Raw genomic sequence first — 13524 nt, forward strand, 5'->3', positions numbered from 1 at the left:
GTTGTTAGTAGTAGTTAGTAGTGTTAGTTGTAGGGTTAGTAGTAGTAGTTAGTAAATAGTAGTAGTTAGTAAGTAGTAGTGGTTAGTAGTAGTAGTTGTTAATAGTTAAGTAGTTCTTAGTATTAGTACTGTTAGTAGTTAAGTAGTTGTTAGTAGTAGTGTTAGTAGTAGTTGTAGGGTTAGTAGTAATTGTTGTTGTACTACTTCAATACTTTCATCTGCATGGAAAGAGAACTAAAGTACATGGCTCCTCTTGATATATTGGTGGTTGTTGGCCTTCGTGCCCATGTTTGGTATATATGTGGTTGTTGGCCTTTGTGCCATGTTTTTTTGTAGGTTTTGGGAACCTCCCCGTGCAGGGGAGGTGCTGCCGAAATTTTGAGTCGACACTAACCATTTTTTGCCCTTTTTGCAGGAGGACCTAGTGGGAGGGACTCGGCGACCCCGATCGTCTTCGTCGGTGCTACGGGTCTTCCAGCACTGCGTCGACTCGCCACTGCACCGACTCTCCACCGCCCTGCTACCCTGACCTCATCGGCACCCTAGGTATAACCCCTCTATCCATATGTGGTCTTTGGTCGCGTAACCTAGTTAGGTGTCTTCCATCCGAAAGAGATACGGTTGGAGGTATGCAGATCTTTGTATATCTGCGACCGTATCTGTTTCGGATTGTCCATGTTTTTTAGACAGCCCGCGGATGCGTAGATGGGTTAGTTTCCATGGTCTGCTCCGGTCCGAGATGGTGTTTCGGCATCACCCCCTGTTGTTCTCTGGATACACACTCTCCCTTGCAGGACGTGTATCGGGAGAACAACGGGGAGGTGCTGCCGAAATTCTATCTCGGATAGGAGTGGAGCATGGAAACTAACCTCATCTATGCATCTGCGGGTGGGATTAGGACCTATCCTCACCTATTATAGAGTAGGGACACCGCGTAGATGCAATTGATGGTCACCTATGGAGATGTTATATATGCTAGAGGATGGAGGACCGTTAGTGAATGTACACGGGCCGGACAAGTCAGGGTGATGTCAGCATTGAATGGATGAATAAGACCGATCGTTTCTTGAAGCGTGCATTTGGCAAGGCCGCTAGATACCCTGAAAATGGCTTTGTGTCCCTATAGCAAGTGTGGTAACAGGAGAATGCAAAACTAGGAAGTCATGGGTATACATCTGCACAAGAATGGGTTTACGCCGAACTACACCCGGTGGGTCCACCATGGTGAAGCCGATCATATGAGAGAGGAGGTGGTGAGGCCACGCGTCAAGGCTTTCGATGCTGATGCCGGGGTAGCAGACATGGTAGATGACGTTCATCAAGCACAGTTTGCTGAAGGACATGAGGAGGCGGAGATGCAGGCAGCCGTAGATGCGTTCAAGTACATGATGGACTCGACGGCTGAAACCCCTTCACGCCCATTCTAAGGTCTCTCAGCTGGATGCCATTAGTCGCTTGATGGGGTTGAAGTCCGATTTGAACATGAGTCGAGAAGGCTTCGATAAGGTGTTGGCCGTGGTTGGCACCCTGCTTCCAAAGGACCACATGTTGCCGAAGACCATGTACGAGGCATAGAAGCTCCTTAAAGCACTGAAGATGCTGTATGAGTAGATACATGCTTGTCCGAACAGGTGTGTCCTATTTCGTAAAGAACACAAGGAGGCAAATAATTGTCCCAAGTGTAAAGCTTCTAGGTTCCTGGAGGTAGAGTCTAGTGATGGTGGTGGCCAGAAGAGGCAGCTTAAGATACCCGCCCGAGTCTTACGGCACCTTCCCTTCGTGCCAAGGCTTCAAATGCTATTCATGACCGAGGAAACCATGAAACTAGATGACGTGGCACTAAGAATGGCAAACGGTACAATCCTGACAAGATGGTACATCCATCTGATGGTGAAGCATGGACCAGCTTTGATGACAAACATCATCTGAAATCCGATGAGGCTCGTAATGTACATGTCGCGCTGGCAACAGATGTGTTCAATCCTTATGGCATGATGGCCGCCCCTTACACATGTTGGCCCCTGTTTGTTATCCCCCTCAATCTCCCCCCTGGCGTCGCCTTTCAACGACATAACAGTGATCTTAACATTGATAATTCCTGGACACCCGGGGAAGAATATGGGTGTGTTCATGGAGCCTGTGATTGATGAATCGATCAAAGCTTGGAATGAAGGGGTATGGACATACGACCGAGCTACAAAGCAAAGCTTCAAAATGTACATCTGGTACCAATACTCCATGCATGACTTCCTGGCGTATGGGTTATTCAGCGCTTGGTGTGTTCAGGGGAAGTTCCCATGCCCAATATGCCAGGAAGCTGTGAGGTTCATTTGGTTGAAGAAGGGTGTCAAGTATTCATCGTTCGATCAACATCGTCAATTCCTAGATTCCAACCATCCATTCCGACAAGACACCAAGAACTTTAGGAAAGGTGTCGTAGTCATAGACCCTAGACCGCACTTGAAGACTGGTGCCGAGGTTCATGCTCAGATAGATGCTCTCGTGCCTAATGAAGAAGGTGGTTTTGTGGGATATGATGAGCAACACATGTGGACTCATAAGTCCGGCTTGACGAGGCTCCCCTATTTCGATGACCTCCTACTGCCCCATAACATTGATGTAATGAACACTAAAAAGAATATCGCCGAGGCACTTTGGGCAACACTCATGGACACTGGCAAGTCTAAGGACAACCCTAAGGCTAGAGTGGACTTGGCGACGTTGTTCGATAGACCACAGCAAGAGATGCGGCCTCCTGCAAACATCAAGAACTGGAAAAGGCCTAATGGCCGATTTCGTCTTGAAACCCGAACAAAGGAGGGAAGTACTACGATAGATCAAGACGTTAATGTTCCCTGATGGGTATGCAGCGAACCTGAGCAGGGGAGTGAACTTAGGCACTATGCGAGTCAACAGGGATGAAGAGTCATGACTACCACATATGGATTGAATGACTTCTTCCAACGATGGTACAAGGCTATGTTCCTGAGCATGTCTTGCTAGTGCTTGCAGAGTTGAGCTATTTCTTCTGCCAGCTTTATGCCAAGGAGCTATCTCAGGACCATGGTTGCAAACTTGGAGAAAGTGACACCTGAGTTGCTTTGTAAGTTGGAGAAGATCTTTCCACCCGACTTCTTCTTATCGATGCAGCATTTGATTATGCACCTCCCGTATGAGGCACGTATGGGGGGGGCCATGTAGGCCCGTTGGTGCTATCCAATCGAGAGATGTCTGAAGGCCATTCGCAAAAAATGTAGAAATAAAGCCAAAATTGAGGCTTCCATTGCAGAGGCTTCCATTCTGGAGGAGGTGACAAACTTCACACAACTATACTACACAACGAACCTTCCTAGCGTGCATAATCCACTCCCTCGCTACAATGCTGACGAGAATGTATCCAACCTCAGCCTTTTCCAAGGGCAACTCAGAAGCGCAAGTGGATCGAGTAATAAGAGGTTGGATAATGAAGAGTGGCGCAGTATCATGCTATATGTGTTGTAGAACCTAACCGAGGTGAAGCCGTTCATTGAGTAAGTTCTCAACGAACTTGTTTCAATACGCCGTCACTATTCTGGATCCAACTGATTCTTTCTCGTTTGCACAGGAAATTTATTCGTGTATCCTGGCATCAACCAAGGGGTCCTACCCCACGGCAAACCGATACCCTTCTTTCACCGGGTCCAGGAGCAGGGAGGCCTGATTTCATTTCTTGGTTCAAAACAAAGGTATTGTCCAATTTACCTCGTACCTAGTTTGAGATTTTGAGTTTCACGTACTTAGTCTGGCAATCTTTCATTCTTACGCTTGCAGGCCCAAACCGATGCAACTATGAGTAAGGAGTTGAGACAGGTTGCAAATGGCTTCGACAATAAGGTGAAAGCTTATTCAGGTTATGATGTGAATGAATATCGCTTTCACACAGCAAGCTATGAGCGAGCTCGGCCCCATCGAAAAACCACAAACAGCGGAGTTTGTACTCCCGGCACTGATGGCCTCGAGTATCATGGCATAATCAAAGAAATCTATGAACTTTCATTTTATGGTTCGAAACCTCTTCGTCTCGTCATGTTCAAATGCCACTGGTTCAATCCTCGACTAATGAAATGGAGCCCTAATATTGGTCAAGTTGAGATTCGATAAGATTTCGTCTATCAAGGAAAAGATGTCTTTATTGTGGCTCACCAGGCCTTGCAGGTTTATTATTTGCCATACGCGTGCCAAGGCAACAAGGCTCTTAAGGGTTGGGCTATTGTGCACCAGGTATTGCCACATGGTAGACTAGCTGTCCCAAACGATGAAGATTACAACTTTAACCCAAACACATATGAAGGAGAGTTCTATCAAGAAGATGGGCTACTAGGGAGGTTGGTGATAGACTTAACCGAGGCGATTGGAATGGAAGTAGACAATGAAAGGGTCGATGACGAGGAAGAAGGAGATGAGGTGCAAAATGCCAAGGACATAGAAATGCTTGAGCGATTACATTTAGACTATGACGATGAAGGCAACATTGAACCTTCAGACAGTGTTGTTTATTTGGACAATTTTGATAGTGATGACGAGACATATGATCCAGATAATCCCAATAATGATGATTACTTCTAATACATGTAATACTATGTTATTTTGTAATCGTGTTTTGTTTATTTATTTAGCATCTATTTTTAACACATGTACTAATATGTCTTGTTTGTTTCTTTTTAATTGCAGGTGATTGAACAAAGATGACGGGCAGTCGTGTGCCAAGGAATGTGAACTTGAGGTTCATGAGGGCACGCGATGCAGATCCGGATGCAGAAGAGGGGTCGTCGGACAGGAGGAGGCAGAGGGCCAGGAGTAGTGGTAGCGGCAGCGGCAGTAGGAGGGGCCAGCCTCCTCTAGTCAGGCCGCGTGATGTGCCGGAGGAGGAGCGCCGTACCCCAGACTCCTTAGACGAGGAGGAGCTGGTTCTGCAGACAAACGACGAGGGAGACGAGGCACAGCAGGGCGGTGAGGCTAGAGGCACAGCTGGTTCGGACTCCTCTGCTGTGGCCAGGATCTACTTGCGAGGTCCCTCAAAACTCCCTAGGCCTCCACTTCTTCCCCTACGCCCAATGATCCTCCCCAGGGGGACTGGTAAGTAACTTTAGATTTTATCACAGCTACTTCATATAACCTGTTGAAAATTGCCAGAGAAACTAATAATGTTTGTTAATGACTTGTGCAGGCACTGGCTGGTTGTGTCGCCTAGTGACTCACGCAACCCCAACCACATCCTGGGTCTTGTGTGCAGGTAGTTTTACCCCAGCATTGTCATGCACAAGGGGAACACTGAGCCGGCCAAATCGTGGGACCACTACAAAGATGCCCCCGACGCATGTGGAGATAAGCAGGAGCGGGTGAGGAGAGAGTTCTGGGTAAGTCTCGCTCGCACAACTTTGATCAATACATCGCATTCATTTGACTTTTTTTGACATAATGAATTGATACATTGTGTCTGTCTGCAGACTTTTTTCATATGTGAAGAGGGATAGGAGGATAGGGTGGAGAAGGTGATGGTGAAAAGTGCCAGGAAATGAATCACCGACATGCACTACGAGGAGCGCCTCACTTGCATTGTCAGGTACTACGCCACGCACCTTGGTGAGAGGATCACCAAGACACAGGCAAGACAGAGGGCGCTGACCCAGGAACAGTACCTTGAGGTAAATGAAGAAGAATAATACTGATTCGTTTTGAGATTAAGTAGCTTTAATTTGGTCTTCTTACATCTCAAATTCTTTATGACATGTAGATAATTCCATGGTGGTGCGAGTCGTATCGGGACTGCTGGGTGATGATCGTGGACAGGTGGTTCACGGAGGGTTATATCTAGGACCACGAGGCGGGGCGGGAGCGGCGTATGGCAGCGACAGGCCCCACACACCATCAAGGCAGCCGCAGCCTCAACGCGTACAAGCAAGCATGGGTACGTGAATTTTTAGTATTCTGACGCTCCATTCTGCATGTTTCTTCTAATCATCTTGTTGTCTTTCTCGCAGTTGGCGTCACATGGTGGGCAGTCCATCTCCAATTTCATGGCATATGGTCTAGCCCGCAAGGGTAAGGCGACGTCCGCTGTCACCTTCACCCCGGATGACCCGCCCGAGTCCTACAGCAACCCGAGCGTCCACACCCGCATCAGTTCGTACGCGTCGGAGGCAAGGTCGGTCCATGGGCTAGACTGGGATCCCAGCACCGACGACATCAATGGGACGATGGTCATGAGGCTCAGACAAGGCAAGAAGCATGGGTGGTACTGGATTGGCGATGGCACCCTCGAGCCCAGCGAGATTCCCTCCCTCTCCTAGTCCGAGCACAGACCCCGAGCGGAGGCCCGGCCATACGCCAACGGCCGTCCCCTTCACAGCAGCGGGTCGACGCACTCCAGGTTAGTCCCGTTTAACTCTTCGTACATTGATCTTTAAATAACTTAGTTACCTTTGCATTACTGAAACATTCGATTCAAATGTTGCAGGCCGAGAAAGGATGGCTCAGGAGCTGCGGGACCTGGCAGCGAGGACCGAGCAGGCCGAGCGGGAAAGACAGGACGAGTAGGCCGAGCGGGAAAGGCAGGCCAAGCAGCTAGCGGAGATTACGACGTTCCTGCAGAACTTTGGGCAAATGCACGGTGTAGATGTGCCGCAGTTCGCTCCACCGTCGCCGCCAGTTATAGCTAGTCCTGTGAGTATGAAACCAAATTGCTTCGACTAGTGCTTTCATTAGATGACCACTCTAACAGATGCAATCTCTTGTCCTTTATGCAGCTTCCGTCGGCGGGTTCGAATAACCCATCTCAGGCGCAAGCAGGCGACGACACTTTTCCTTCACCAAGCACTCAGTTTCCTCCCCACCAGTAGTTTGTATCTCTTTTTCACCGCTTGATGGACATGTGATGCATTGTGATCAACTATCGACTTGTTTCGATGGATATTGGGCCTATTATGCTTGTGATGTCGTGTATGTGAGATATTGTGTGATCGACATGTGATATATATGTGGTTTTGCCTTTGTGATGAGATGGATGTGATATATATGTGCTATATTGTGTTTGTGATGTCACAGATGTTATATATATCTCTTATATGCTGTGTTTGTGAATATAGAATAAAAAAATTAGCCTCTTTGCCGAGTGCCCTGACCTTGGCACTCGGCAAAGATTTTTTTTTTAAAATATTTGCCGAGTGCCGCCCTGACAGGGCACTCGGCAAAGAAATTACGAAAAAAAATTAAAAAATATTTGCCGAGCGCCGACCTGGCAGGGTACTCGGCAAAGAAATTATTAAAAAAAATAAAAACATCTTTGGCGAGTGCCTCCCCGGTAGGGCACTCGGCAAAGAAATTTTGAAAAAAAATTAAAAAATCTTTGCCGAACGCCTCTGACATGACACTCGGCAAAGCATGTGCTAACGCAACCGGCGTCGTGACGGTCACTTTTCTTTGCCGAGTGCCCGATAAAAGGCGCTCGGCAAAGAATTCTTTGCCGACTGATTTTTTTACCGGAGGATCTTTGCCGAGTGCTGCCCTCGGCAAAGGCTTTGCCGAGGACAAAGTAGCATTTGCCGAGTGCATTAGGCACTCGGCAAAGCGCCTGAATCCAGTAGTGAATATAGACTAATTACGAAACTAATTGCACAGCTTGCGACTAATTTACGAGATGAATCTTTAAGCCTAATTAGTCTATGATTTGACAATGTAGTGCTACCGTAAATATATGCTAATAATGGATTAATTATGTATAATAAATTCTTCCCGTGGAGTACTAATGGATTCTATAATTTACGAGATGAATCTTTAAGCCTAATTAGTCTATGATTTTTTTATTAGTACTAATGGTGGATTAATTAGGCTTAATAAATTCATCTCGCAGTTTCCAGGAATTAGTTTTTTTATTAGTATCCAAAAACCCCTTCCGACATCTCCGAAACATTCGGCGTGACATTCAAAAATTTTCATTTCGCGATATAAACACAGCCTTATTGCTTTCTCTTCGATTCATTTCCAGCCCCTATTCTCCGTCATGGAACTTGAGCTTAGTCTAGGGGTTTCTCCGGCTCTAGCAAAGGGCACTGTCAAGCATATGCTGACATGTACACGCGCAGGCGATGGAGAAGGCCATGAGCTTGTGCTAGAACTAGGACTACGGACAGCCAAAGGAGACGAACTAAACAATCAGAAGACATCCATGCAACCAGAAGACATGCAGGAAGAAGATCTTTACAAAGGCTGCCCTCTACCAACTGCCCCTTCAGAAACAGGTACGAAAGAATTTTACATGTCTGAATCGGCGAGGTTAGCTAGGTACCTCTATGATAGATTGTGGCTTAAGCACATACGAGCACCCGCGGTGGTGGGTTGACCAACACAAGAGAGAGAGCGCCATGTGAGCAGCAAAGAGGAATCGGTTCCTTGAAAAAAAGCATCATGGGTCCCATATAATATAATAGAAAATTGCGCATAGATTCTTTATGTAATCTTCTCTGCTTTCTTCCGGCGCACATATATAGGAGTCGGTCAGATAGGTGAGAGAAATTTGTTTTTTTTTATTCACCACGAGTTGACTCCCAACCTTGCATCGGTTCTTCTCTCTCGTCCATGAGTCGTTCTCTCCCGTGCTTGAGTCGGTTCATCTGCATGCCACGTCGGACGATGAGTCACTTTTACTTTCCCACTGGCGAAGCCCTAAGAGCCAAGTTCTTGTTCTTCTTGGACGTACGGTGATAAGTCTTTGTCTGTACAGGGAGTGTGAACTCATACTTGCTGGTGGAAGTTCCTGTGCGCCAGGCAGCTAAAGACAACGGTGGGTTTGGTGGTAGAACCAAGAAAAAGCTGAGGCTGAGCAAGGAGCAGTATGGGTTCCTGGAGGATAGCTTACCCTGACGCCAGTAGGTGTTCTGATTACTATATGGCCCCCATATACATGTCTGTCAAAAAAGAAATTACATGTCCGGTCGTATTTTTGGAAAAGAGTCCTGATGTGTTAAGACTTTAAGTGGAAAACAACTCAACTACCAAAAGAAATTCTGAGTATATACAGCTTTATATCACAAAGTCATTGTAGAATGTAAGCCCGCCTATCATTGACAAGGATTTTATTTATTTTTCTTCTTATTTGCAGACAAAATAAGTAAGAAGTTAGAATATGCATATCTCATTGAATTAAATTAATTTTGTTTTGTTTGGGAATACTACAGAGATAGAATAGTGATTTAGCGAGCCGGCTCAACCTTGGACCACGGCAAGTGGCGATCAGCATAAGCAACCACGGCAAGTGCATGTCATAGACCCTTTTTCTCATTGATGCGTGTGTGTGTGTGTGTGTGTGTGTGTGTATATATATATAGTGTCAATGTCGTCGACTTGTTTTATATATTATAGCGTGAAATCAATAATATCTCAGGACAAAGCAGCAGGAAATCAAGGAGGACTGCGAGAACCTGAAACGTGGCTGCGCGGCGCTAACACGGGAGAACCGAAGGCTCCAAGAGAGGTCGCGGAACTGCGTGCCTTGCTTACCAACCCTGCAAAGTTTTACAGCCACCAACCAGCTGGGGAGCCACCACCACCTGAGCAGAGGGGCCTGCCAGGACCGATTTCTCTTTGTACTCCTCGTAAGTGCTAGGGCTGCCGGCCTGGCGTCCCAAGGTGCGTGTGTGTATAACGTACGGTTAGGAAGATGCATGAGTCCACGCGCAACCCCCGGCCCCTTCGTCTTGTACCGGCAAGATGGATGTACAGGCCCGGTACGTAGGCAAGACGTATGCGCAGCGTGGAAAGGCCCAGCCGGTGCACCGGCACATGTATTAAGAGCTCCTTGTTACCGCGTACTCTATGCGTGTTTATGCAATATACACTTGTATTGTATGTTAAATATGTACATATCGAGCGCTTTATTGTTTCGTGAGTTAGGTTTGCTCCGGTTTCCTTAGAATCCTGGTTGCCCCAACTGCGCCCGAATGTGACTTATAAGCCTGTTCGCTTGGACTTGTTTGGCTTATAAGCCGTACTTTTTCAGCCAACGAACAATATTTTTCTCTCACATCAAATCAGCCAACAGTACTTTCAGCCATGACTTATCAACCAAATAAGCCTAAGCGAACAAGGCGAATATTTCTGTGGAGAATGGAATCCGCTGCGAGATTTGAGTTCTGCATGTGCTTTCTCCTAAGACCTTTGTGTCCATTTGTAAGAATAATATCCGTTTATTTAATAACATTGTATCTGTTATTCATTTGTGACGTCACTGTATGTGTGGAAATTGATCCATACAAACATATAATATACATCTGGTTCTGTTTTTGAAGCCGAGTGTGGCAAGCAGCCGTTAGAAATCAATCACTAGTGCAAATGTCTGTATTTCCAATGGCACTAGTCTTAAGGGGCCCCAACGGAAATGCCCATTTTTACCTGTGGTTGCTTATGCTGATCGCTACTGGGAACAGGGGTATTTCTAGTGACAGTAATGTTGTGTCGCCCACCTTTGAAAATCTGTTTTCGGTGCACTAGCGGCAGCAAATTCTGACCCCCAGTACGTGCTATATATAGACCACGTGCCCCACTAGAAATCGTTTTGTTACTATTTAGTGTTTTAAAAGTTCAGTTACGTGCATTTTAGAACTTCATCTGTTTTGAACCCATTTTTAGAACATCATCTGTTTTGGACCCGTGATATTATTACAAGTTGATTGTTCCAGTAGTTTTCAGGACGGGAAAAGCTTCTTTTCTTGTCATTTTTGCAAATATGTGGAAATTTCACGTTTCAACGCGTGGCATGTTGTTAATGATTCATTTTGTACATTGGAATCTAATGAGATCTGGCGACAAACCTGCACGCTAATTAATTAATTTATCCGACAACACAAGTAATGAGCACACCTCCAGGGATGGAGCGGATGACTCACGCAAAAAACAAGAAGTGCCAGTGCTTTTGACGTACACGTACAGCTAGCTAAGGGTTAGCCTAGCAAGGTAAATGATTTGTAAAGCCGGCTGGGTCAGTGTCACCGCTTAACGTTACTTATCTCAACAAGCGTGTTTGTAGTCACTGTCCCGGATACGATGTTTCACCACAAAATTACTAAATATGCCGCTGGCCCACAAATCAAAAACAGGATACTTTACCATGCCGGGATGATACGATATCCTTCTATACAAAATTTAAAATGGCAGGTCTGTTGAAGTGGTCACATTCGGGCGCACTTGGGGCAGCCAGGATTCTAAGGAAACCGGAGCAAGCCTTCAGCTCACGAAATATCTACATATTTAACATACAATACAAGCTAGTGTATATTGCATAAACACGCATACATATGCCGGTGCACCGGCTGGGCCTTTCCACGCTGCGCATACGTCTTGCCCACGTACCGGGCCTGTACATCCATTTTGCCGTTACCGCCCGCCGGCGCCACGCTGGAGCCGGAGGCTTCATTCTATTCACAAGACGAAGGGGCTGGGGGCTGCGCGTGGACTCATGCATCTTCCTAACCGTACGTTATACACACACGCACGCACCTTGGGACGCCAGCAGGCCGCCAGCCATGGCACGGCTGCTGCAGCGTCGTCGATGGGGCAGCGGCAGATCGAGCTGCCCTAGCACTTACGAGGAGTACAAGAGAAATCGGTCCTGGCGGGGCCCTCTGCTCGGCTCCTCAGCTGATAGGGCAGTGCCGAACGGAACGGAGCAGCTGGTTGGTGGCTGTAAAACTTGCAGGGTTGGTAAGCAAGGCACGCAGTTCCGCGACCTCTCCCTGGAGCCTTCGGTTCTCCTGTGTTAGCTCCGCGCAGCCACGTTTCAGGTTGTCCCAGTCCTCCTTGGTTTGCTGCAGCTTTGTCCTGAGATATTATTGATTTCACGCTATAATATATAAAACAAGTCGATATATATATATATATATATATATATATATATATATATATATATATTATATATATATATATGTATGTATGTATGTATGTATGTATATGTATATATGCATCATCAATGAGAAAAAGGGTCTATGACATGCACTACCGAGCTCTTCTGTTTTGAAACCAGATCGCCACTTGCCGTGGTCCAAGGTTGAGCCGGCTCGCTAAATCACTATTCTGTCTCTGTAGTATTCCAAAACAAAACAAAATTAATTTAATTCAATGAGACATGCATATTCTAACTTCTTACATATTTTGTCTGCAAATAAGAAGAAAAATAAATAAAATCCTTGTCAATGATAGGCGGGCTTACATTCTACAATGACTTTCTGATATATGCTGTATATACTCAGAATTTCTTTTGGTAGTTGAGTTGTTTTCATTTTTTTAAACAAAAAAAGCACTTAAGTCTTAACACATCAGGACTCTTTTCCAAAAATACGACAGGACATGTAATTTCTTTTTTGACAGACATGTATGGGGGCCATATAGTAATCAGAACACCTACTGGCGTCAGGGTGCTGTGCTCCTTGAAGCTGTCCTCCAGGAACCCATACAGCTCCTTGCTCAGCCTCAGCTTTTTCTTGGTTCTACCACCAAACCCACCGTTGTCTTTAGCTGCCTGGCGCACAGGAACTTCCACCAGCAAGAATGAGTTCACACTCCCTGTACAGACAAGGACTTATCACCGTACGTCCAAGAAGAACAAGAACTTGGCTCTTAGGGCTTCGCCAGTGGGAAAGTAAAAGTGACTCATCGTCCGACGTGGCATGCAGATGAACCGACTCAAGCACGGGAGAGAACGACTCATGGACGAGAGAGAAGAACCGATGCAAGGTTGGGAGTCAACTCGTGGTGAATAAAAAAAAACAAATTTCTCTCACCTACCTGACCGACTCCTATATATGTGCGCCGGAAGAAAGCAGAGAAGATTACATAAAGAATCTATGTGCAATTTTCTATTATATTATATGGGAGCCATGATGCTTTTTTCAAGGAACCGATTCCTCTTTGCTGCTCACATGGCGCTCTCTCTCTTGTGTTGGTCAACCCACCACCGCGGGTAAGCCACAATCTATCATAGAGGTACCTAGCTAACCTCGCCGATTCAGACATGTAAAATTCTTTCGTACCTGTTTCTGCAGAGGCAGTTGGTAGAGGGCAGCCTTTGTAAAGATCTTCTTCCTGCATGTCTTCTGGTTGCATGGATGTCTTCTGACTGTTTAGTTCGTCTCCTTTGGCTGTCCGTAGTCCTAGTTCTAGCACAAGCTCATGGCCTTCTGCATCGCCTGCGCGTGTACATGTCAGCATATGCTTGACAGTGCCCTTTGCTAGAGCCGGAGAAACCCCTAGACTAAGCTCAAGTTCCATGACGGAGAATAGGGGGCTGGAAATGAATCGAAGAGAAAGCAATAAGCAAGCACCATATTTATAGTACTGATGGGCCAATGGCAAGTCTTTACCGGAGAAAATAATTCCATAGCGTGCCTACGAATTTCACGCATCCGGTAATACGTTAAATTACAATAACACCCGGTGTTTACACCAAAATTTGGGAAGAAGAACACGGGAACTCGAAGCTCCCAAAATTGTGTCAAT

The 13524-nt window shown here is 46.2% G+C and overlaps 1 protein-coding gene across 1 annotated transcript; it reads right to left on the reverse strand.

Moving 5' to 3' along the window:
- Window positions 1-11279: 11279 nt before the first annotated feature.
- Window positions 11280-13309, reverse strand: LOC136509070 (homeobox-leucine zipper protein HOX7-like). The gene is made up of 4 exons (XM_066503876.1): window positions 13059-13309; window positions 12434-12591; window positions 12029-12108; window positions 11280-11850 (listed from the first exon to the last, which is right to left on the reverse strand). The coding sequence occupies exons 1-4, from the start codon at window positions 13294-13296 to the stop codon at window positions 11667-11669; spliced, it is 660 nt and encodes a 219-aa protein (XP_066359973.1). The 5' UTR covers window positions 13297-13309; the 3' UTR covers window positions 11280-11666.
- Window positions 13310-13524: the final 215 nt, after the last annotated feature.

Source organism: Miscanthus floridulus, chromosome 15, assembly GCF_019320115.1.
Source record: "Miscanthus floridulus cultivar M001 chromosome 15, ASM1932011v1, whole genome shotgun sequence".
In the NCBI taxonomy this organism is placed as follows: Eukaryota; Viridiplantae; Streptophyta; class Magnoliopsida; order Poales; family Poaceae; genus Miscanthus; species Miscanthus floridulus.

What these genes read in the sequence shown, in the direction of transcription:
- LOC136509070 (XM_066503876.1), bottom strand. Translation starts at nt 13,296, where the DNA reads ATGGAACTTGAGCTTAGTCTAGGGGTTTCTCCGGCTCTAGCAAAGGGC. An exon ending in AACTGCCTCTGCAGAAACAG is followed by an intron (nt 12,592 to 13,058) that starts GTACGAAAGAAT and finishes TTGTCTGTACAG; the next exon opens with GGAGTGTGAACTCATTCTTG. An exon ending in TTTCAAAACAGAAGAGCTCG is followed by an intron (nt 11,851 to 12,028) that starts GTAGTGCATGTC and finishes ATAATATCTCAG; the next exon opens with GACAAAGCTGCAGCAAACCA.